This window comes from Pyrus communis, chromosome 9 (assembly GCF_041283825.1).
Source record: "Pyrus communis isolate YQ-2024b chromosome 9, ASM4128382v1, whole genome shotgun sequence".
In the NCBI taxonomy this organism is placed as follows: Eukaryota; Viridiplantae; Streptophyta; class Magnoliopsida; order Rosales; family Rosaceae; genus Pyrus; species Pyrus communis.
This window is the reverse complement of record NC_142573.1, coordinates 14,321,991-14,345,442: the sequence shown is the minus strand read 5'-3', so window position 1 is coordinate 14,345,442 and position 23,452 is coordinate 14,321,991. Positions and strand designations below refer to the sequence as shown.

The following is a 23,452-nucleotide window of genomic DNA, read 5'->3' as shown; positions in this document are numbered from 1 at the left end:
TTTTTTGTTTATGATTCCTAACATAACATTTTTTTTTTAAGAGAGGTATAACAATAACTGACCAAAGTAGTACTTTGGAAGCATATAGAAGCATAAATATAGAAGAATCTAGCAGTCGAGATAATTATTATTTAGATTTTAGAGAATTCAAAAGAAAATGATGAGCATCATAATAAAGAAGAATTTGATGGATAAATATTTTAGCATGAATATCCAATATTAGAAGAAGCAACCCTTATAAAGGTATTGTAATTAGACAGACCAAAAAGTTTGGAAGAATTATTACAATCAGCAAAACAAATTAGAATTATATGAGAAGACCCTCAATTACATTGGAGTAAAAATAAAATATTAGCAAAATCAGATATTATTAATCCAGATTTAACCATTAAAACAGCTAACATGCCATGTAGTTAAGCAAGAGTTTGAGCAACAAATAAAAAAGTTATTAAATTTAAAATTTTCTGTTGCAAAAAATCAGGTTAATCTTGGACCAACTCAGATTCGATGGCAAACAGGCACACCCAAGAACACTCTAATACATTGTGGTTTACCCCAAGTTGGGGCTACATCCATGATGGTGTAGGTCCGGTTTTTACTATGTAAATGGGAGTTACATTGTACATAGATGATATATGCTTGTTGCTAGAGAGGTTAGAGTTTGTCATCCTCCTAAAGTGAACGTTAAAGATCCCTTTTATAACACAAGAGTTACACCCTTCATGGGCTAAGTAGTAGACTTGACATTCCTGTCGTGTTTTTCATGCTCGTGTCGTCTTCGTGACATACCCGATATCTTAATGGACCATGTCGTGTAACACCCATTAAAGTAAATAGGTAATAGGACCCGACCCGAGATTGACCCATTACTATTATCAGGTAATATGACCCGACCCTTATCAATAAATAATGGAAGTCTAAAAAATGAAATTCGGTGAGTAAAATAAAGCGTAAACGACAATCGAGGGTTAAATTTAAATCTAAGGTTTAGGGATTATAGTGTCGGTTTTGGAGTTGACGCCTTCAAGAAAGTTATAAAGCTAGTCATTACGACTGATTGTATATATATATTTTTTATACATTTTTCACACTCCTACAATAATTATTAGTTTTATTAATTTTGCACTCAAATAAAAAATACTATTCATAAGATATGGAGGGTTTAAAAATCGAAATGACCATGTAACCATCATCTAAGCATAGAGGATGCAATCATGACCGTTTATATATGTTTTCACATTTTTCATACTTGTACATTAATAATTGTGAGTTTTATTTATTTTGAACTCCCTTAAAACTATTCATGAGGGTTTGTATGGTTTTAAAAATTCAAATGATGATGTACCCATCCCCAAAGTGTAAAGGATGTGTTCACGAGCGTTCATATATATTTTTAAATTCCTTGATTTTTTTTAATGTGTTTTATAATTTTTTTTATAGTTTTAAATCTCACTCTTTGCCTATGGTATACTATAAAATAAATAAAAATTGAATTTTTTAAATTTATACATAATAATAATAAAATAATACATATCAATATACTATATATACATGCACACTGTGACTATTGTATTTTATAGTAAGTTTTTTTAGTAGTTTAAAAATTAAAGTCATCAAAATGACTTTTTTCCTTAACTTATCGAAACAGGTTATCGGCGTGTCACCCTCGTGTAGACTTGTTAAGGACTTGTTATTAGCGGGTTCTTACCGTGTGACCCCATAACAACCCAATTAGTTATCTTGTTGACACAAAACCCGTTATTTTAGTATCATGTTAACGGATCATGTAAGAAATTGCTAGGTCTACTAAGTAGTGAAGCCCAAATATTGATGTGACATTCCACTTCGCCCAGGGGAGTGATCCTTAAATGTATATTCTCATCCTTACCTAGCACGAGGCCTTTTGGGAGCTCACTGGCCTCGGGTTCCGTAGGAACTCCGAAGTTAAGCGAGAAGAGGGCTAGAGCAATCCCATGATGGGTGACCCACTGGGAAGTTGCTCGTGAGTTCCTAAAAACAAAACCGTGAGGGAATGGTAAGCCCAAAGCGGACAATATCGTGCTACGGTAGGGGAGCGGGCCCGGGAAGTGATCCGCCCCGGGCCGGGATGTGACAATTTGGTATCAGAGCCTAACCCTGGCCGCGTGTGTGCCGACGAGGACGTCGGGCCCCTAAGGGGGGTGGATTGTGACATCCCACATCGCCCAGGGGAGTGATCCTTAAATATATATTCTCATCCTTACCTAGCACGAGGCCTTTTGGGAGCTCACTGGCTTCGGGTTCCGTAGGAACTCCGAAGTTAAGCGAGAAGGGGGCTAGAGCAATCCCATGATGGGTGACCCACTGGGAAGTTGCTTGTGAGTTCCCAAAAACAAAACCGTGAGGGAATGGTAAGCCCAAAGCGGACAATATCGTGCTACGGTAGTGGAGTCGGGCCAGGGAAGTAGTCCCGCCAGGGCCGGGATGTGACAATTGAGGCCAGATCAATGGTACAACAGAAATCCCCCAAGCATTTAGTCAACAAAGTCTTTTAGCTGAAGCTTCAAATACAATTCATGTTTGAGCCAAATTGACCAGTTATCATCTAGAATTGGTACTCAACATAAGGCGGTGCTCAATGTGAAGCAATACTTAGAAAATGTGCACGTTGTCACTTAACTTGGCTAAAGGCTGTGCTCCCGGCGAGGTAGTTGCTCGGCTAGAGACTTGTTCGTTTCGAGGCAACTCACCTAGTGGTGTTCTTTGTTGCGAGTATGTATTTAATGTGAGTGTGCGTTCAATATGAGTTAATTCTCAATATGACTCGAGTCTGTTTTGGAGTTTGCGTATTGGGACTATATGTCGGGTTTACGTGTCAGGTTCACACATTAGGTTCACAAGTTGGTTCAGTGAGTCGGGATTCGAGCTCAAAGGTGTCCAAGCTCGTAAGGGTCTAAACGAATAGGTGTCCAAATGAGTGAGTGTCCGAGCAAGCGGGTGTTCGATTAAACAAGAGATCATCGTTAGGTATAAATCTTTGTCACCATAAGCATGTGGCTCATCGATCTATAAGTTGATCAGTAATGGTCGGTAGGTTTCTTTAATCATTAACAATGTTGACCAACAGAGCTAATTGATCAATGGTTCCATAATTAATCAAGTTGTGTGGTAAATAACTTGTTCCATACCTGACATCATTAGGGTTAATCATAGTACACTAGGAAGCGGGTTAAGATTGCACGAGTAATTGCATATGTATGTGACTAATAATAGTCATGTTATAAAAGAGAATATCATCATAATAAAATCTATGAATAATAGATATAACATATGTTGGAAGGTAAAAGATAAAGGAAGGTAAAGGATGCTCTAATATTTTTGGGTAAATTACACTTTACCACCTCAAGTTTGGGGTCGATTTCAATTTCTTATAACATCTTTAAAACATTTCACTTTCATACATGAAGTACTACTTTATTTCAATATAATACATCCGTTATATTTTCCATCCATTGATCTGTTAAAAGCTAACGTGGCTGCAATATTTGTGCCACGTGGCTGCCAAATTTATGCCACGTGGCAAAAAAAAATAATTTTTTATTACCCTATTGGAAAAAAGGAAAAAAAAAAAAAAAAAAACACTTGAAAATCCAGAACCCCACCCCTCTTCTCCCTCCCGAGCCTCCCCCTTTCCCTACAACCCAATCCCACAAATCCCACTGACCCTCAAATCCTCCCTCCCAAAAATCAAGTGGCTAAGGCCGTTCTGGAGAACATCTGACATGCGGTCCAGCTGGAGCTACCGTTCGACTGGTAGCTCGATGCCATAATACTTGATTTCTTGGATTATGGGGAGGAGCTACTTGATTAAGGTTTTGAGTTCCTTGGCGATTCCTTTGCTGTGGCATGACTTGCGAGAGATGGCGAATAAACTTTTCAGGTACTCTGTCGTGATCTCACTGACGAAAAAGTCCGTCACTGCCATTGTTGGTGGTGGTGGAAGCTATGAGACTATGGCGGGTGAAATGGTTTTTGGATATGGGGATTGAGAGAGAGAAAGAGAGAGAGAGAGAGAGAGAGTAAGGAGAGTGGAGGAAGGTCGAGGGAACGGGTTTTTGGGTTTCAATTTTTTTTTTTTTTAAATGGGATTTTGGATTTGGATTTTCTGGGTTTTGTTTCAAGCCATGCCACATGGAATTGTAGGGATTTGCAATGTTTGGTCCATGGTGAGGAAGGGGCATGAAGAAGGAGGGAGGATTTTTTTTTTTTCCCAATAGGGTAATAAAAAATTATTTGTTTTGCCACGTGGTATAAATTTGACAACCACATGGCACAAATGTGGCAGACACGTCAGTTTTTAACGGATCAATGGATGAAAAATGTAACGGATGTATTATATTGAAATAAAATAGTACTTGAGGCATGAAAGTGAAATGTTTCAAAGATGTTGTAAGGAATTGAAATCGACCACAAACATGAGTTAGTAAAATGTAATTTACTCAATATTTTTCGTTGGTTTTTCCAGAAATTAGACATTGTTGCCCTGATCACAGAGAACAATGAATTCGCTAGAGCATTATCACTTGGGCTTTGAGGGGATCTGGCAGATCCAAGGCTTTTGATTCCAGGGCAATGGTGGTGTAGTGATAAGACGTCGGGAAAGCTGTCAACTGCGCATTATAACCGTAAGAGAAATTTTCGGCGGTGCGACTAATTTCTGGCACAGAACAGCCATGTTTTCAGCTGATTCTGTTGATTGAATCTCTTTTTTGGACTTTGATGGCTGAGTATTGCTGTGAAATTTAAGTGAGATGAGATGATGGCTGTGTTGCTGTGAGGGGGTCAATGGGAAATGGACCACTGTTGGGTCCTTGCTGTGAGCAAAGGATAAGAGTCATCATGGATTTCTTAGTCAACTTTAAGGTGTAGGCTGGTTGGAAAATTTGGCCAGAGAGAGGTTTTGGGTTCACGAGTTGTGAGATTTCACAGTGAAGAGTGGAGGTTGTGAGAGTTTCACAATGGGGAAGTGTGAAAGTTTCACAGTGTAAAGACGAGGGAGAATCAACATAGCTTTCTGTATATAGCTTTTCATATCGATTCCCACATCTGGCATCAAATGTTAATTAGGGGTAGGCACTTAGAATCGAAAACCGAAACCAAAATACGAACCAAATCGAACTACACCGAACAGTTTGGTCTTGTGGTTTTGAAACGGTTTGGTTTCGATTTTGGCTTTTGAAAACCGTACCGAAACCGAACTGCACCACAAATATTAATAAACATTTAATTAAATGTTCATATTAGATTTTATGTTTTAATTGGTTGTTTGTTAGAATCCATACACTTAGTATGGACTCAACCATACTAGAATATCATCATTTATCACTTTCTTTCATTCATTAACTTGAAGGACCTTTGTTATTTTATACCATCACACCACACACACACACATATATGTACAAGGGTGGACTAATCTTGTTATCAAGAGTCGAACAATGATCTAATGAAGTCCACTCATTTGAAGCATGATATCACATATTCTAGTATAAAAGTTTTGCTCACCTTTAATGAATTCAAAGTTATTCAACTTGTTTTATGTTATACCTTGTACGGGACACCTTTTGTTGCACAAACATGTTTTAACATCACAACTGCATACAACATGCTAATTGTTTACATAACAAACGTTTTTTTCCTATTGCTATTGGGCAATGCTTATTAATATGTTAAATTGTAAATTGTACATTTTTTCTTAAAAACCAAACCGAAACCGTTTGAAATCACATCGAACCGAACCAAATGGTTTGGTTTCATTTGGGTTTTGGCTTCAAAACCACACCGAACCGAACCGCAAAAAAATTCGGTTTCAATTTTGGTTTCACTCAAAACCGCACCAAACCAAACCGTGCCCACCCTTAATATTAATGCGCAAAATCAGATCAATCTTGGACCAACACAGATCTAATGGTAAATAACGTACACACAAGAACACAGAGATATATCGTGGTTCATCCTAAGTTGGTGCTACGCCCACGTTGGTGTAGATCCTCTCTCATTATGTAAAATGAGAGTTCCATTGTACATAGATGCTTTTTGCTAGAGAGGCCAGGGTTTTCCATCCTCCTAAGTGAGGGTAAACGATCCTTTTTATTGAACAAGAGTTACCCACCTCTCTTACATACTTTATGGGCTAAGTAGTGAGGCTTAAATGCAAGCCAATCAATGGCACAACAAAAGTAATTAGACCCTTTAAACCTAGACATAGATAAACATCATTTGTAGTTAGAAAACTTTCAGAGTTAAATAGAGGAAAGGTTAGGATAGTTTATAATTATAAGAGATTAAATGATAATACTTATAAAGATAGTTATAAATGATCTAATCAAGATGAACTTATAAATGAAATTCAAGAGAATAAATATTTTAGTAAATTTGATTGTAAATCAAGATTTTGGCAAATTAGATTAGTAGAAGAATTAGTTGAGTGGGCAACTTTTACTTGTCTAGATTGAAATTTTGAAGGACTTGTTATGCTATTGGATTGAAAAATACTCCATCGATCTTTCAAAGAAATTTCAAAGAAAGATGGACCAAATTTTTAAGAAATATGTAAATTTGGTAGTATATATGTAGATATTTTAGTACGTAGTAAAAATAGGAATGAACACATAAAGTATTTAAAGATAGTTTACAAGAATGAATAAATAATAGAATTGTGATTACCAAAAACAGAATAACATTAGAAAAACAAGATATATAATTTTAGTAATGTACATTAAGTCAGGAATAATACATTACAAGATCAAGTGACTAAAATAGTTTTAGAATTTCTTGATAAGCTAGAAGGCAAAATACAATAACAAGCATTTTTAGGATCGTTAAATTATGTAAGGAATTTTATTCATGATTTAGGAAAGAAAATAGAAGTATTGCATAGTAAAACTAGTAAAACTCAAAAAAAAAATATTTTAATAATGAAGACATTAAATTAGTACAAAATATAAAGCAAGATATTACATAGCTTAAGGGATCAAATCATCTGAACCCTTGATTGTAGTTTAAAAGAAATCAGAACCGTTGGTTTTATGTGGTAGACTAGGAAAATAAGTTAATAGAGACCGTTGAATTTAATTTGAGCGATTCAAATGAATTAATCTCTAAGCTCCGAACACTAAGAGTTGGAGCAGATCCAATTCCTCTATTAAATCCCCTAAATTTTAGGGAGTTTTAACGAAAAGCTCACGGTATTATTCACTTTAACAAAAAATCACATTTTTACACTAAAAAATCAATTCTGGTAATATTTACTTTACCTTTTATTTTATCATTATTGTTAAAATTCAAAAATTTTCAATCCTTTTCATTAGTTTTCTTAAATTTTATTTATAAAATAAATTAATCGTTCCTTCCTTCGTACCTTCGTCTCCCTCTTTCTGTAACTAGTCGAACCCCTCTTCTGTGAGTCTTTCCGATCTTCTCGAAACCGTAATTCTTGAACGATCAGAAGCTCGGCGATTCGGAAATTGGGGATTGAACCCCAAGACTCCACATTCTTTCGACGCATTACTTAACGAAAGAGTCGAGGCTTGAAACGGCTGTCCTTGTTCGCGCATTACGGCTGTTCCTCGGTCGGCGGTGGCGCGTTTGTAAATTGCTCAAAGTTTGCGCGGGGATGAGAATCGGACGATGAAAGATGCCGGTACCGCGTGGCGGAGCGCGCAGGGGACGAGGAGCAGCGGCGGCAGCAGCTAAGAAGCAGAAACAGGAGAAGGTTCCGAGTCCGATCGACGCCGGAGAGGCGATAGCGACGAGAACAAGGCGGAGGAGAGCAGCAGCGGCGGCAGAAGCAGCTGTGCCGAGTAATCCCAAGAACAAGAACGAGAGTGATAAGGTTAGAGAAGAGGAGGAGAATCGCAAGAAGGTGGTGGTGGTGGGTGATGAGAAAAACGTAGTCGTTGAGGCGGAGAAGGAGAAAGTGGGAGAGAAGAAAATGGATGACTATGATAGTGGCGGCGGAGCAGCCGGTGCCGCTCCGAGTAATGATAAGGCCAATGCCGGTGAAGACGAAGGAAGCACTACTCCGATTCCTGAGAAGGTTCCTTAGTCTTGTTTTTTTTTTTCATTAATTAATTTTTTAAATTCGTAACAAAAATGTGGTCTTTACTGAATGCCGTGGAGTATGAATGCCAATTAGGGGTCATCTGCAATTCTTGGGTGTATAAATCTGCAGGATGGGGGATTGTCGGGGCAATGGGGTCTTTTTGCTGTTCTTGAGTGAAGGTATTCGGTTTTATTTGATTTCGATTTTGGAATTGCAACTGGGTTATAATCTAAGAGCTTTTAGATTTTGTGAAAAATGATTTTTTGTGATTGTATTAACAGTTTATATGTAAATGGAGAGTTTTGGTTGGTGGATAGGTTAATTTTTCAAAACTTATCCCTAATTTGTCCTGCATTTAAATGGTGTTGTCTGTTTTAAATGGGAAACCTGAATTTTACCTCCTTTTAACCCTGTCTAGAAACTTGACTGACACTGAGATGTTGGCTTGTCATCCGTCTCTAAAATTTGTTCGAGCAATTAAGTATTGAGAACAAATTAAGTTTCTGGTTAAAGTTGGAATGCAGTTATGGTGTTATTTTGTGAACTAGAAGGGTACTGGTTCAGTCCTTAGTATTACTAAATGTTAGTGGATAGGTATAAGCAGCTTTTGATTTATGTCGTGATTTACATTTTCGACGATCACTATGCTGTAGTCCTAGTGTCCTGTTAGTTATAGGCATCTCCCATGATATATCTTAATTACTAAACTATTGTTTTATAACTACTAATAATGATGAGGAGTTACAGCTCTAACTCTGAGAATTGCACCGCATGCATGTTGCTGCATCTGGAATCCTGGATAGAACCTTCATAGTTGTTTTCTTCTTCAATAACTCGACGCTTAATTGTTCTGTCTCTGTTCAAATTTCTATGTTTGTTTGCTGCAGGTTCAGGTTGGTGGTTCCCCTGTTTACAAAGTGGAAAGAAAGCTCGGTAAGGGTGGCTTCGGACAAGTCTATGTTGGTCGACGTATAATAAATCCAAATGAGAGAATTGGCCCAGGAGCTTTAGAGGTAAAGAACGTTGTTATTTTTTTTTTATTGTTGAATTTTATTCTCTCTGTCTTTACCTTTTACCTTGCTATTCGGCTTCTCCCTTGTATACACATTTTGTTACCTTTGTATCTTAGGTGGCATTGAAATTCGAGCATAAAAACAGTAAAGGGTGTAGCTATGGACCACCAGCTGAGTGGCAAATATACAGGTGAGGATGCCTCTATTATACAGGTTTTGGCAATGTTTTTAAATTTTAATAGTATTTATGAATCTATCATTTACTTTGTGTTACGTTTACAGCACTCTTGGTGGCAGCCATGGCGTGCCGCGAGTACACTTCAAGGGCCAGCAAGGCGACTATTATATCATGGTATGCAGTCTTCTTTTGACTTGTTTTGAATATTGATAACCACAATGTAACGTTTTGATAGTTGTGTGATATACTAGTTCAAGACTAGCTTTTTGATATTTCCTAAACCCTTCAATGTACAGGTTATGGATATCTTGGGGCCAAGCTTGTGGGATGTATGGAATAATAACTCTCACACGTAAGTGTGAATTACAAAAGTGACTCTTAATTTAACAAATTTTCTTTAATTATTATTTTATGGTTTTCATGATTTCCGGTTGAGTAATTTAGTCACCTTTGTAATTTTAGAATGTCTGTTGAAATGGTTGCATGCATTGCCATTGAAGCAATATCAATATTGGAGAAGATACATTGTAGAGGGTGAGAGTTTCTTCTGCCAATCAATTCAAATTTTGTTGTCATTTTCGTTGTTCCTCTCTCTCTCTCTCTCTCTCTCTCTCTCTCTCTCTCTCCATGAAACAACTAAGAACTTTGTTGTTGTTAATGTTGTGCAATGGATTTGTTTAGATAAAATTTACATGTGGGAAGTATTGATGTGAAATAGTAAGCCTATGCTTCTTCTATCTAGTTTCTTAATATCATATTTAGGCTCTTTGAGTATCCGAGTTCATATGGAATGGAATATTTATTTGTTTCCGCTACATACAATTTTATTGTTTAGAAAGTTCAAGAGTTAAGACATAAGAAAGGTAGTTGTTGCATGTAAAGTTTGTATGGACAACAGGGTTGATGGAGTGTTTGGAAATTTCACAATGCACAACTTACTATTTGACCACTAAAACTTTTGATTTAGAAATTTTTTGAGGGATAGTTTAAGTAGATTTGTGAGACAATCACCGGATTTGGGGTTTGACCAGAGGCCATATTTTCAGATGTTTTTTCAGTTCCTTGAAACTTGAAAGCCATAATCAATCCATTGTTTAACTCTCCTACCATGTTGTTTTCAGCTATGTACATGGGGATGTAAAGCCCGAGAATTTTCTGCTTGGTCATCCTGGGACTCCTGATGAGAAAAAGTTGTATTTGGTTGACCTTGGATTAGGTACTTTTTGAATATGGGTTTTGTTAATGCTAAGTGGTATGGTAGTCGTCAATGAGTCATCATCATATAACTTGTTTTGGTCTTATCAGCAACTAGATGGCGAGAAATTACTAGTGGTCGGCATGTAGAATATGACCAGAGGCCAGATGTTTTCAGGTACAAGCATTGTTTCCTATCTTGTTTTGTTTCATTTACTCATCTCTATGCTCTTTTCTTAAAATTTTCTGCTACTTTGTTCTTAAGTTTTCTGGTCTGACAGAGGAACAGTGCGTTACGCTAGTGTGCATGCGCATTTAGGGAGAACAGGTAGTAGGAGAGATGATCTCGAGTCTCTAACTTACACCCTTATATTCCTTCTACGTGGTCGTCTGCCTTGGCAAGGATATCAGGTTTGTTCTTTCTTTCTTAGCTTGAGTAAAAATTTGTGCTGTGCTTGCCTTAATATGTTTATTTCATTACATTTTATTATAACATGTTGGTCTTCTCAGGGAGACAATAAGGGGTTTCTTGTTTGCAAGAAGAAGATGGCAACATCTCCAGAGACATTGTGTTCCTTCAAGCCAAAGCCATTTAGACAATTTGTGGAATATGTGGTGAACTTGAAGTTCGATGAAGAGCCAAATTATGCGAAGTGTATATCACTTTTTGATGGGATTGTAGGTCCAATTCCTAATATCAGGCCAATAAACACAGAGGGTGCACTGAAGGTATGCATGATCTTCTCTCCTTTTGTTGTTGATGGCTTACCCTTGAGCAGTAGTTTTGGTACATATATTTTTAAAGGTATGATTAGTGCTTCTAATATCTGCTCTATTAATTGTGAAGCTTATTAATCTGGTCGGTCATAAAAGAGGAAGATTGACGGTGGAGGAGGAAGATGATGAACAACCAAAGAAGAGGATTAGGATGGGTATGCCAGCAAATCAATGGATTAGTGTTTATAATGCTCATAGACCAATGAAGCAAAGGTATTTATATCACAAGCAGTGAAGCTATTGCTTATTTAGTGATGGATTTGGGGACCTCTCATCATGATAATATATTTATGCTGTGTATCTTGCTTTCTGTTTTGATAGTTATATCGTTGTCTTTGTTGTCTTTTATCCCCTTACTGTTTAAAGTATTTCCTCTTACGTTCTTTAGGTATCACTATAATGTGGCTGATACAAGGCTTGCTCAGCATATTGACAAAGGGACCGAGGATGGGTTATATATTAGCAGTGTGGCCTCTTATGAAAATTTGTGGGCCTTAATTATGGATGCAGGCACTAATTTTTCTTCCCAAGTTTACGAACTTTCACCATGCTGTCTTCACAAGGTACAAACTTGTACTCTCAATCGACCAGAAGTGATTGTCTTCTCTGACAAAAATAACTTATTTTTGCTAGAATCTGTACTTCCACTTCGTCGTTTTATTTAATGCTGGCAATACCTGTTTGTAAATAACAATATTTTTGTTCAAAATTTATATTTATTTAATCTCAAGGATGATGTTTTTTGTGTGTTTGAAGGAATGGATAATGGAGCAATGGGATAAGAACTATTACATCAGTGCTTTAGCTGGAGCTACTAACGGGAGTTCATTAGTAGTAATGTCCAAGGGTTAGTGCAATAGTCTAGTCGTTTTGGGGCTCAATTTTATCAAACATTTTAATCTAAAAATGGCCGCTTTTTTTGTTACTGATGCCATTTGTACGGGTCCAGGTACAACGTTTACGCAGCAGTCATACAAAGTAACCGATACATTTCCTTACAAGTGGATTAACAAAAAGTGGCGGGAGGGTTTCTATGTTACTGCAATGGCCACTTCTGGAAGTAGATGGGCAGTTGTTATGTCTCGTGGTGCAAATTATTCGGGCCAGGTAATCTTGGATCTAAGAACACATTTCTCTTTCGAGTAATTAGAGAGACAATTTGGTCTAATGAGTTGGTGAAGGCAGCAGCATTGACTCTGTTAGTTGTTACTTTATGATCCTGCCAACGCGTCCTGTTTGTATGGAACTAATTATTTAACAGGCAGACAATATTCTGTTTTTCAGGTTGTTGAGTTAGATTTCCTTTATCCAAGCGAAGGTATTCATCAGCGGTGGGACAGTGGATACCGCATAACAGCAAGTGCAGCAACGTCCGATCAAGCTGCTTTTGTTCTTAGTATCCCAAAGAGGAAGCTTCAAGACGAAACGCAGGAGACGCTTCGTACTTCTGTATTTCCCAGTACACATGTCAAGGTAACATAATATTTTCACTGTTGTCAGGGTTCTTTTTCTTTCCCTTATTTGGTGATCTTTCAATACGTTGGACTAACTCATATATGGATATTACAGGAGAAATGGTCGAAGAACCTTTATCTTGCATCCATTTGTTATGGACGAACAGTTTCGTAAGCCGCCCAACGACTATTTGGGATAAGACACCATTGCGACTTTGTTTCCGGTCGGGGAGTCTCAACGCCCTCTACCGAGAAATTTTTGATGACTTGAAGCTCTAATTAATTGTAACCATAGAAACTTGTAGCCGAAACCTATAGTTGGTCTGTTTCTGTCTAATGCGGGAGCAGTGTCTTGTTTGTTGATGTGAATGATAAATTAAAAGAGCGTTTTCTTGCAAACGAAGGAGCATAGCAGAGTCGTACTTACGTGGGCACCACGTTATAAATTCACAGCTGTTTTAATAGACAGTTTAACCGATACATGAAAATATTTTAGAATTATAACTTTAGGTACTGACTAGAACGAAAAAAAAAATTATATATAAAATGTGTAATAAACTGAGATTAATTCTAAATTTTGTTTCTGCAAACAAAGGGAGCATAAATATTGTCTTATTTTCTACCCTTGGAATGGAAGCATTCGAGCATAAATAGTCCTATTTTCGACCCTTGGAAATTAGAATGGAAGCATTGTCACCTCAGGAATATTCAAGGTTGCTTAGTCACAATCTCAACGAACCAATCTGACATCCATTGACAAACCATCACATCACCAACCCACAAAGTTTGGAATATCTCGATTCTACTATGCACTCGTTGATTTTTCGTGTTTATTTATGACTAATTAGATTAAATAAATAAAAAAATTAATCAAGAGACAAAAATTAACAAAGATGTAGGAAGACAAGTGAAAATCATTTACTACCAATCACCGCCTCAGTTGACTCGTTAAAAGCACGATGTGGCAAGTTTTTTCAATCGTATCAATCTGTGATTTGTTTGCGTGGTGTCCGTGCAGAGAATATGGAGATTATGCTTGTTGGTAACAAGATGTTAATGTAATTTGCTGCAAATAATTCAGTTGCGAATACATCTCAGGTTAAAGTTTTAAAGAAATTTACAAACATCGCCGCCTCCGGCCATCCAGCGCCATATTTCAATAAAGAAAAGAGAATTTCATGTCCCTGTTTGTAAAGAGCTCCGGTTGGGTTTTAGTATAGCCTGAAGTGCTTTGTGCAGGCCTGATACATAACCTCCCCAGCTCAACATGTTCCTGGTATTATTAGTAACATCAATCCGATCAGCCAACGTTAGAGAGAAAAACTGAACCTGAACACAAACATACATGAACATAGATCCTCGGAAATTTACCTCGGAGCTATCATGGTCAAAGCGAACAACAAAGGTACACTTGCAAGCACCGTTCATGTCATGTAGCCCCCTGTGGATGGCCACAACTTCGGCATCACAGTATACAGCTTGATGTTCTCTTTCCTGCGAATAAGGTTTTAAGGCCGAACGATAAGAGAGTACTAATATCTTTGGAAAGGTTTGCATTAACAAAAAATATGCCTTTTACAATATTTTGGACTCCAATGCATCATTGTAAGGCAGCTTATGGGACAAATTTAAAAGAAATAGACTAGAAGATTACCTGGAAGCACAGCACTAGGTCCCCAACCTTCACCTTCGAACACTCAGAAGCTTCCAAAGGAATAGATCGCTCACGCACTGCACCTCTCACATTCACCCACTCATCTTCCTCCCTACCAAATCCGGAAAACCGCACTTTAACTTCCTGTGACATATAACAGGGAAACATTAAAATCTCTCTTCAAGCAGAGACAATATTTGCTAGTATATCTTTAAAATATAAATGCCTAAGCGAAAATGGAAATTCATACCGTGAATGTTGCAAATAAAACAAAGAGATCAAGACATAACGGATGACTTATTGCATTATTCTCGTAAAACTTTACATTAGAAAATAGACCTAAGATAAGAACTGCGTTTTAATCCAAACGAAGCATAATGATTATACTAAATAATGAAAGGATGAATCTTACAAGGTCTCCTGAACTGACTACTTTGTATGAGAGGAAAGTAGCAACATCGTACCTGGAAAGCCAAAAAATGTCAGGTGTAGTTGTGTTTCAATCTGAATTGAAAGAAATAATAAACTACGTACAAATTTTCACCTTGATGTTTATTTAGTGGCATTAATTAGGTAAATCCCCAAAACATCTTGAGTTAATTTATAGTAACAAAACACTGGTATATCACAGAATAAAGGTGTTTTTATACCGTAACTCAAGAAAGTAAACTATTCATAATCCAACAATTATAACTACTTTTGGATGATTTCCTAACAAGTAATTAGGCTAGTTCATTTTTCCTCGAGAGCATAATAACGTTAGGCGTCTTCTGAACCTAAGTTTGACTGCACTGTTTGAGAACTATACTTACACATTGTGGATCTGCCCAAAGTTTATATTTTACTCTTTCACACAGAAAAATGCTTCAAACATGTATATCACTTAAGGTAACAAATCTCATGGAATTATGGAATGAATAGGAATACTCACGCCACTCCAAAACAAGAACAATATGCATATTTAATATTAAATGATGTCAATGGTTTTTCGGCTACTTTACTCCTATATTAAGTAGGGATGGTACTCTTGCCATGTAACATATTAACAGGGAACACGTGTTTCAAATGTAACATATAGAATCAAGTAGAGTTGACTTGGAAAGGATCGTTGAATAGACAAATTCTTACCATGCATCATCTTTTGATGATTTTGCTTCAAATGCCAATTCTGAAAGTTCTGTGACCCATTTACCTGAGTTAAAAGTTATCAAGTAAGATTTTCGATGAGAAATCAGACATAGATTGAAGATTCCCCATTTAACTGCTCTGCATGATAAAGTTTTTCTGAGATTACATGTTAAGAAATAATGTCCCAGTATCATAACTGAAAAATTCAACATAAATAGTGACCTAAGGACAACATAAGCATTCTATATAACAGATAAAGATTTTAAACATATGTTGCAGAAGACCATGCACGTGAAAATATCTCTTTCCATGTAAAGATGATAACAGAAATAATGAACACAAAATCCTGGAAAGCGAGAAATAACATTTACCACTGCACCATACGTGAAAAGATAATATGACAGGAAAAATAAAGTAAGCAAAAATTTTACACAAAAAGAATGAAACATGACAAAAGAAAGGTAAAACAATATATCGCATATAACTAATTTATGTAAGGCGTAGCAGACGAAAGGTTGACCACAGAAATATATTGCAATCAGAATCCAGTCAATCAATATGCAGAGAAAGTGCACCACCTATCAGACAACTAGTAATTTGAGTAATAAAATAGCATTTATAGCACTTCAAAAAACGTATAATTATGGCTTCTGAAGACCCCTCGATTGAGTAACATCACGTAGACAAAGCCACAAGTTGTTAAAAGAATTGTGTTGATAATACTGTAGCATCACAAATTAATCAATTAGGTCTTAGACTTCGAGATTGACCGAGCTCTTAACCCACCTGCCCTTCTCTGCCAAGATAGCACTGACATGCTACAATGGCTTTCAAAGGGCTCCAAGCTGATGCCATTCTGATTTGGAATTTTAAGGAACTTGAAAGTAATATCATCAAATATTATTCATGTTGCTTGATGTTAGCATAGAAATAATTTTGACTACATGATAAAATCAAAATTTGCATTTAACTTGGAAAAGCCATTCAATATTCAACACCACATTTTCTACAGCTTCATCCATACTGACAAAAAGGATAACCTTTTGGCTTCTGAGAAACTTGAGGTGCATTTCTTGAGACATTTGAATCTGAAAAATCAACCAATAACTCGACAGCATTAGGCGAGGAAGTACTTTTGGGTTGCAGCTCTTTTTGTTTGTCCTGGAACCAACTTTGCACCTAGAACAAAATACGAACTCATAACATTACAAAATGCTCCAGTATAAACAATAAGATTAAGCAACGAAAACGTAAAAATAAATGACTAACCTGTTCCCATGTTACATCAGGTTTTCCAGCACGGATTGGAGCGCAACTGAAAAGACAGAGCAATGCGAAAAACTTAATAAAAGGCGCGTACTTGGAAAAACCCTGTTCTGTATAAGTATGCATATTTAATTCCAAGAAATCATTCTTTTTATTTTCTTTTTTGACAAGAAAATAAAACAAATGTGTCTGGCCAATTCAGGCTATAACCTATACTATTTAGCATTACAGAATCACCTGAAACTTGTTGCAAGGTCTTGGAAAAACTCCTGAGTAAGTGATTGCTTTCCGACATGCTTAATTAAATTCTCCATTTCCATAATCTACTAAAAGGAAAAATACAATCAATATCTGATACAGAAATCATCCTTTGAATAACTGAATGCGAAAATTATAGAGCGGATCCTCTTCGGGTCCTAAAACCATAAGCCATAACTGAACCTAGGAATAAATGTAGTAGGAAATTTACTAAAGAGTAGCGAATCCATCTGCAACCATAGTTGCTTCTCGGTAGATAGGATATTTGAAACATGGGGAATAATTTGACTCATCAAACACCAAATATCATCCAATACAGAATTTGAAAAAAACAGAAATGATGAGTTAATACATGGTGAGCTCCCTACACTTCAAAAGTTACATTTTCTTTCATCCAAATGACGACATTTGTGTATACATCTTATTATATATGTAAAGGTAACATGGGGAAAAATATAAACAGCGAAAACAACAAACAAAACAGAGAGATAGAGAGAAAAGCCTCAAACTTTAACATCAAATCCAGTAAAAAATACAACCCAAAAGCTTGTTTAATGAAACAAAAACTAAATTTACCATAAAAAGGAAAAGTCCAACACCAAGCACTATCATATAAAACACAACCAAATGTAGAAAACCCCAATTAGCAGCAGCTGAATTTAAAGCCAAAGATTGGAAATTTTTGATGAATCAGAGAACAGAGAGCTGAAAGTACCCAATTGAAGGAATCATAAGAAGGGGTGAGAAATTTTTTACCTCAGAGTGAGTGAAAACAGAGAGAGAATTCATTGTATCTCTTTTTCTTGTACGAAAATTGTCCATCTCTGTCGAACTGAGATTCTAATCTGATGCAAAATGAGTGAGAGTGATGTCAGTGATGTCAGTGATGTCAAATACCTTTTCTCCACTGGGTTTTCGTGTTTCTACTCCCAAGGAGAGAGGTCGATGTATCTCCCGGCGGACCTCTCTCCCGATTATCGAACCCTTCAATCTTTGGCCGTTCAACTTTGTATAGGTTTTCTCGCAAACCGATGCTCTCTATTTCTGTCGGTCTAAAAACATCTCCAGCGGAGTCCGAAATAAAGACAATTACCGTCAATGAATCTTAAATAGATCGAAAAATGAGTTCTTAAAATATAGAGATCATTGTCATTTAATATTATAGTTTAGTGGTATTCTTCTGCAGTGAAATGTTTTAAAGTTCGATTCTCATGAAAGGCAAATTTGAACCACATTATTGCTAGTTCATTATGAGGCTAAGCTCGTCCCCTTCCTTCAATATAAATAATATCGATTGTTCAAAAAATAAATATAAAGGCTCATCAGATATATAATGTATATACTCACATATAGAGATTGTATCATGACACAACCTTGAGTGGAAAACAAAGCCCACAACCTTGTTTTAAGATTTTAATGATTTTAATTAATTAAAAAAGTCTAAAATGTGCACATAATTAATCGATCACATGAAATCATAAAAATTTCAAATTTATGGATTATACTATAATACTCTCTCATTGAATGCAATATTACAAAAATTTCCTTTTAAGTATTATAGTATTTGGTAAATTTTTATGTCAAAATAGCTGCGACTGTGTGAAATGATAAAAAATGATATAATACGAGATGTGCCATTAATTTAAGGGTGAATTACTAAATCTACTTTATTTTTATAAGAAAAATATTTATAAACTTTATCTTAAGCATATAATCCAATGTTTAACAAGAAATCATAATCGAACGTTTAACAAGAAATCATAATCCAACATTCAACATATAATCCAACATTTATGCTGCTTCACGTTTTTAGCTTTTTTTCATCTAAAATTGTGAAAATAAGCTATTTTTAAGTGTTTACCAAACACCTTTTTGAGCTCAGCTTTTTTTGATACCCACTTTTTGTCACATCCCGGCCCGGGCAGGACCACTTCCCGAGCCCGACTCCACCGTAGCACGATATTGTCCGCTTTGGCATAATCGAACGTTTAACAAGAAATCATAATCCAGCATTCAACATATAATCCAACATTTATGCTGCTTCACGTTTTTAGCTTTTTTTCTTCCAAAATTGTGAAAATAAGCTATTTTTAAGTGTTTACCAAACACTTTTTTGAGCTCAGCTGTTTTTGATACCCATTTTTGTCACATCCTGGCCCGGGCGGGACCACTTCCCGGGCCCGACTCCACCGTAGCACGATATTGTCCGCTTTGGCATAATCGAACGTTTAACAAGAAATCATAATCCAACATTCAACATATAATCCAACATTTATGCTGCTTCACGTTTTCAGCTTTTTTTCATCCAAAATTGTGAAAATAAGCTATTTTTAAGTGTTTACCAAACACATTTTTGAGCTCAGCTTTTTTTGATACCCACTTTTGTCACATCCCCGCCTGGGCGGGACCACTTCCCGGGCCCGACTCCACCGTAGCACGATATTGTCCGCTTTGGGCCCCAACCACGCCCTCACGGTTTTGTTTCTAGGAACTCACACGAGAACTTCCCAATGGGTCATCCATCATGCGAGTGCTCTCGCGCACTACTCGCTTAACGTTGGAATTCCTATGGAACCCGAAACCAGTGAGCTCCCAAAAAGCCTCGTGCTAGGTAGGGATGAGAATATACATTTAAGGATCACTCCCTTGGGTCATGTGGGAAGTCACACTTTTTATAAAAGTACCTTAGTACCAAACTAGTACTTTATGTTTGAAAGGGACAATTCATTTTAGAAATCTACATTTTTGCTGCTCATACTTTCTGTTTTGTGTCTCTCCAAGACTTGGTAGATTTTGGAGCTCTTGACACTAGGCATGGCGGCATAATCTTCTCTCATCAAAATAGAGACTATTCTTAGTAAATTTAATTGATATCTTTGGATGTGTTACATTAGTATTCTTCCACTGTGCATAATTAGGTTTTTGATTGCATTACATGTATTATTAAAGGTTCATTACACTCTCGACGCACTCTAGTCTTAGTTTAATTTCGGACTTTAATTCATTTGTTCTTTTTACATATCACTTGCTTATATGGCTTCGTCACTTTTTGGGTGTCAACTAGTATGCCTCGATTTTGGTGTCCATGTGGATATACGAGTCCGGGTCATGTGTGGCTTCTTGGTATTGCTCTAGAGATTTCCCATATCATTTTTCCTTGACAAGGTTTATTTTGAGAATGTTGACATGTCTGTCCTATGTAAATTCTTGATCATTTTAATAAAATTTTATCCAACTAAAAAAATGATATAAATCATCATGAAGACTAAAGCTTACTATTAACTTCAAATTTGCAAAGTTACAATGTATAAAATAATTCCAAGATCATCCAAAATACATCCACACATTCACATGTATATACTACCCTATTTGAAAATTTGAAATAACTTGACGAGTAAATGCATCAGAAATGGCTTGACAAGTATACTGAAAATTGGTAGACAAGAGTAAGAAGTATAGCCACTATAACTTGTTGACCAAGTGAAATAGTATTTTCCTTGCTGCTTTGGGAGTTTGTAATGAAGCTTGGGGGAGAATAGAGGAAAGCCATTGAAATAAATTCCTCCTCACCTTTAAAGATTGGCCTTCCAATCACATGCTTATACTGGCTGCCACTCCATGCCTTTTAAAAAACAAAGAAATTCAATTAGCTTATTTGAGGACACCTCAAATTGCATCATTTTATTTCTAAGCAAAATACACACACACACACACATATATAGTCTACTTCTGTTGAGGGGTCTCTCAAATAAGCTTAATTGAGGGACATCATATTCTATAATTTTTTTAACGATACAAATTGTCTATATTTTAGTACATTATTCATAGATTATCTTTGCAAAAACTCAGACAAATGCAAAACCACTAAGACATTTAATTGTAGTGAAGAAAATTGATGAATACGGTTTTTCAAAGAGACATTGTACAACTATTCTTCAATCCAAAGGTCAAATGATTTTGGAGTTGAGTGATTTTTGGTATAAATAATCTTTGAGGAACGACCTAAAAGATAGATAACTGGATCGTTGAAGTACAATGTTGAGTGAGTCTTACAAAGAATCTCCAATAAAATAATTTGAGGAATATATATATATATATATATGTGTGTGTGTGTGTGTGTGGGTGGGGGGGCGGTGGGGGGGGGGGGGGGGGAATATTTCGACGAGGGCATCTCTGAATAGGTGGCATTAGATATAAAATTACAAAATATAATGATGGTAGAAGGGGTACAAATGTTCATGATGGTGGGCTTGCAGCCATCAAATGAATTGCTACAAAGCAAGGGAATACCCGACTTTATTGCAACCTTTAGACACTAAAAGCAAATATATTCACAAACTTTGAAAACAATGTAGCATACAAACTAAAGCAATATATGCCATTTAGGTGACCAAGTAGTTATAATGTTGGCTTTATAATTAGAACTTTGAATTATATACATAATACACAGTAATCCAAAGTTAATTTAATTACCTGTATTTGGTCCCCAGTGGTGACTATTAGGGCATTTTTAACTGGGATAAAAGAAACCCAACCTTTCTTGGAGTAAACATGGAACTCTGAAGAACCATCACAGATATGTAAACACAAGGCATGAGAGTAATCAGTCCCTCTAATCAGCATCTTAATCACATCATATCTCAGAGACTTATCCCATTCATCTTGTAACACATTCTGGCTATGCTTGTACAAGCAACAAACTGTCCCAACTTCTTTCCTTTGCACCATTTCATCATTTTTGCTTTCTCCATGAATGATTTTTTCTTGAGAATTAATCAACAAGCTTAGTAGAATTTTCTCACAGACTTTCTCAATATTTGTCATAAGGGTCTCTAGTTTTTCACTGCACAGCAAAAAGTTTGGGATTGTAACATTTCGTCCGATCGATCGACATGCTTTATTTTAATAAAAAAATGTTAAAACCAAAATTATATAAAATTTTCCATAACTAACTAGTTATGTTAGTTTAATAATATTTCTCTTTCTAGTATTGAAGTTAGTCACAAGTTGGAAGTCCGTTCTGATAAAAAAAATTAAGATTCTTTAAAACTGGCGGTTATAAGTACCTGAAATTTGAATATCCAATTGGGGCAATTCCATCCATTGCCAACTTCAAGCCTTGGTCTCTACACCAAACAAACTCTTCACTCAATACATGGTCAGCCTCCTCAGCATGAACTTCCTCGAACCCGTATGGCTTCTCCGGTGACCTAGTAACCTCAGCCCTCGTCTCCGGTGACACGCTAAAAATTCCCGTGGCGGCAGCCTGCAATGGCCTCACAAGCTCACTTGAAATTCCATGGTTCACCAGCTGAAAGCATCCATTTCTTGCTATGGACTCCACCACCTTGCAAAGACTAGCGTCACATCCATCCGAATTCAGGGCTCCAAAATCAATTGTGGGAGGATTGTTTTCAATAGATATTTGCTTGGGGAAAAACTTGTCTGGCAAGATGAGGTCAGGGACTTGGAGGGAGTGCTCGAGGAATTCGGTGAGGACTTCATCGTTTGCGACTGATGATAGGCGACCAGAGGCAACGGGAGAAGGCGGCGGGGCACGAAAATCAACAGGGTTTTCGGAGATTGGTTCCGGGGAGGTTGCCATCGGGATTGGAAAGTAGAGAGATGAGTGATGGAATAAACTCACTTGTTCTAGTTCTTGTGCACAATGACATATCATGCTATATATGTATCTTTATTTCTTTAATTTGTTGCTAAAGAAAAAGAAAAGGGGAAATATTCTACTTTGTTAAGAAGCAGCAATGATGGCATGTCTGGGGCTTCACCTACATCCCAAGAACGATCAATGATCACCCACAAGGTCCTTCACTTTTTAGTTTGCTTTTCTTTTTCTCACTTTCTTTACAGCTTCATTGTTAATGTTCTCTCTCATAAAAGGAAAATATTCAAAAGTTGACAGGTGTACATGTTGGTGTGGTTCGGTTTCAATCGACTCAATTTTTGCCGAAATTGAAAATCGATAAGGAGTTATTGTTTGTTTTTTTTTTTTTTATGGTTCAGTTTGACTTTGATTCGGTTTTATCGGTTCAGTTTGGGTTCGGTTCAGTTATTTTTCTTCTTTTGAAACTAAACATTTCAAAATTTACATGTATGAAATCATATGTTTTTCATCATGAAGACTGATACTGAATCATTGGCAGATGGACTAAGGGGTAAGGGGTCAGCTAACCTCGAACTTTAATAAATGTCCATGGATAACTTGGGTGTTGTCCCTTTAAAGATTGGAATTGAATTTATACATGTCCTTCAATTATTTGATAAAATGTCTGAAAGAAGAGTAGCTCTTATTATTATTATTATTATTATTTTATTTATTTATTTATTTATTATTTTTAAATATTACCTGATCAAAGCGATGTCATTTTAGGCAAGTTGGTTTAATAAAACAAGAAAAACACGAACAACCAAAATAATAATAATAATCATGTG

General features: G+C 36.4%; 3 protein-coding genes across 5 annotated transcripts; 1 reads left to right on the top strand and 2 right to left on the bottom strand.

Annotated features, from left to right (window-relative positions):
• The first annotated feature begins 7,348 nt into the window (after positions 1-7,348).
• On the top strand, positions 7,349-13,095 carry LOC137739439 (casein kinase 1-like protein HD16). 2 transcript variants are annotated; one of them, XM_068479004.2, is made up of 16 exons: positions 7,349-8,074; positions 8,968-9,093; positions 9,210-9,283; positions 9,376-9,445; positions 9,568-9,623; positions 9,734-9,805; positions 10,393-10,487; positions 10,577-10,643; positions 10,747-10,876; positions 10,976-11,194; positions 11,313-11,455; positions 11,631-11,805; positions 11,999-12,089; positions 12,192-12,349; positions 12,527-12,715; positions 12,812-13,095. In XM_068479004.2, the coding sequence occupies exons 1-16, from the start codon at positions 7,673-7,675 to the stop codon at positions 12,869-12,871; spliced, it is 2,127 nt and encodes a 708-aa protein (XP_068335105.2). In that variant the 5' UTR covers positions 7,349-7,672; the 3' UTR covers positions 12,872-13,095. The 2 variants fall into 2 exon arrangements, with proteins under 2 accessions (XP_068335105.2, XP_088555968.1); XM_088699842.1 differs by lacking the exon at positions 9,734-9,805 and having other exon boundaries at positions 7,401-8,074.
• Positions 13,096-13,711: 616 nt separating this feature from the next.
• On the bottom strand, positions 13,712-18,109 carry LOC137740368 (protein SAWADEE HOMEODOMAIN HOMOLOG 1). 2 transcript variants are annotated; one of them, XM_068480242.2, is made up of 9 exons: positions 17,759-18,109; positions 16,982-17,067; positions 16,748-16,793; positions 16,519-16,657; positions 15,479-15,542; positions 14,763-14,814; positions 14,351-14,494; positions 14,068-14,190; positions 13,712-13,969 (listed from the first exon to the last, which is right to left on the bottom strand). In XM_068480242.2, exons 1-9 carry the CDS (start codon positions 17,822-17,824, stop codon positions 13,853-13,855), a joined length of 837 nt encoding a protein of 278 aa, XP_068336343.2. In that variant the 5' UTR covers positions 17,825-18,109; the 3' UTR covers positions 13,712-13,852. The 2 variants fall into 2 exon arrangements, with proteins under 2 accessions (XP_068336343.2, XP_088555969.1); XM_088699843.1 differs by having other exon boundaries at positions 16,982-17,070; positions 17,759-18,051.
• Positions 18,110-20,251: 2,142 nt separating this feature from the next.
• On the bottom strand, positions 20,252-22,798 carry DTA4 (downstream target of AGL15-4). Its single transcript, XM_068478206.2, has 3 exons — positions 22,069-22,798; positions 21,476-21,845; positions 20,252-20,624 (listed from the first exon to the last, which is right to left on the bottom strand). Exons 1-3 carry the CDS (start codon positions 22,680-22,682, stop codon positions 20,406-20,408), a joined length of 1,203 nt encoding a protein of 400 aa, XP_068334307.2. The 5' UTR covers positions 22,683-22,798; the 3' UTR covers positions 20,252-20,405.
• Between the last annotated feature and the right edge of the window lie 654 nt (positions 22,799-23,452).

Excerpts from the sequence above, each read along its gene's own strand:
- LOC137739439 (XM_068479004.2), top strand. The coding sequence starts at position 7,673 with ATGCCGGTACCGCGTGGCGGAGCGCGCAGGGGACGAGGAGCAGCGGCG. Across the intron at positions 9,446-9,567 it reads AAGGCGACTATTATATCATG|GTTATGGATATCTTGGGGCC; the intron begins GTATGCAGTCTT and ends TTCAATGTACAG. Across the intron at positions 12,090-12,191 it reads ATTAGTAGTAATGTCCAAGG|GTACAACGTTTACGCAGCAG; the intron begins GTTAGTGCAATA and ends GTACGGGTCCAG.
- LOC137740368 (XM_068480242.2), bottom strand. The coding sequence starts at position 17,824 with ATGGACAATTTTCGTACAAGAAAAAGAGATACAATGAATTCTCTCTCT. Across the intron at positions 14,191-14,350 it reads ACCTAGTGCTGTGCTTCCAG|GAAAGAGAACATCAAGCTGT; the intron begins GTAATCTTCTAG and ends CCTTATTCGCAG. Across the intron at positions 13,970-14,067 it reads TTGACCATGATAGCTCCGAG|GAACATGTTGAGCTGGGGAG; the intron begins GTAAATTTCCGA and ends TAATAATACCAG.
- DTA4 (XM_068478206.2), bottom strand. The coding sequence starts at position 22,682 with ATGATATGTCATTGTGCACAAGAACTAGAACAAGTGAGTTTATTCCAT. Across the intron at positions 21,846-22,068 it reads ATTGGATATTCAAATTTCAG|TGAAAAACTAGAGACCCTTA; the intron begins GTACTTATAACC and ends TTTGCTGTGCAG. Across the intron at positions 20,625-21,475 it reads CCACTGGGGACCAAATACAG|GCATGGAGTGGCAGCCAGTA; the intron begins GTAATTAAATTA and ends GTTTTTTAAAAG.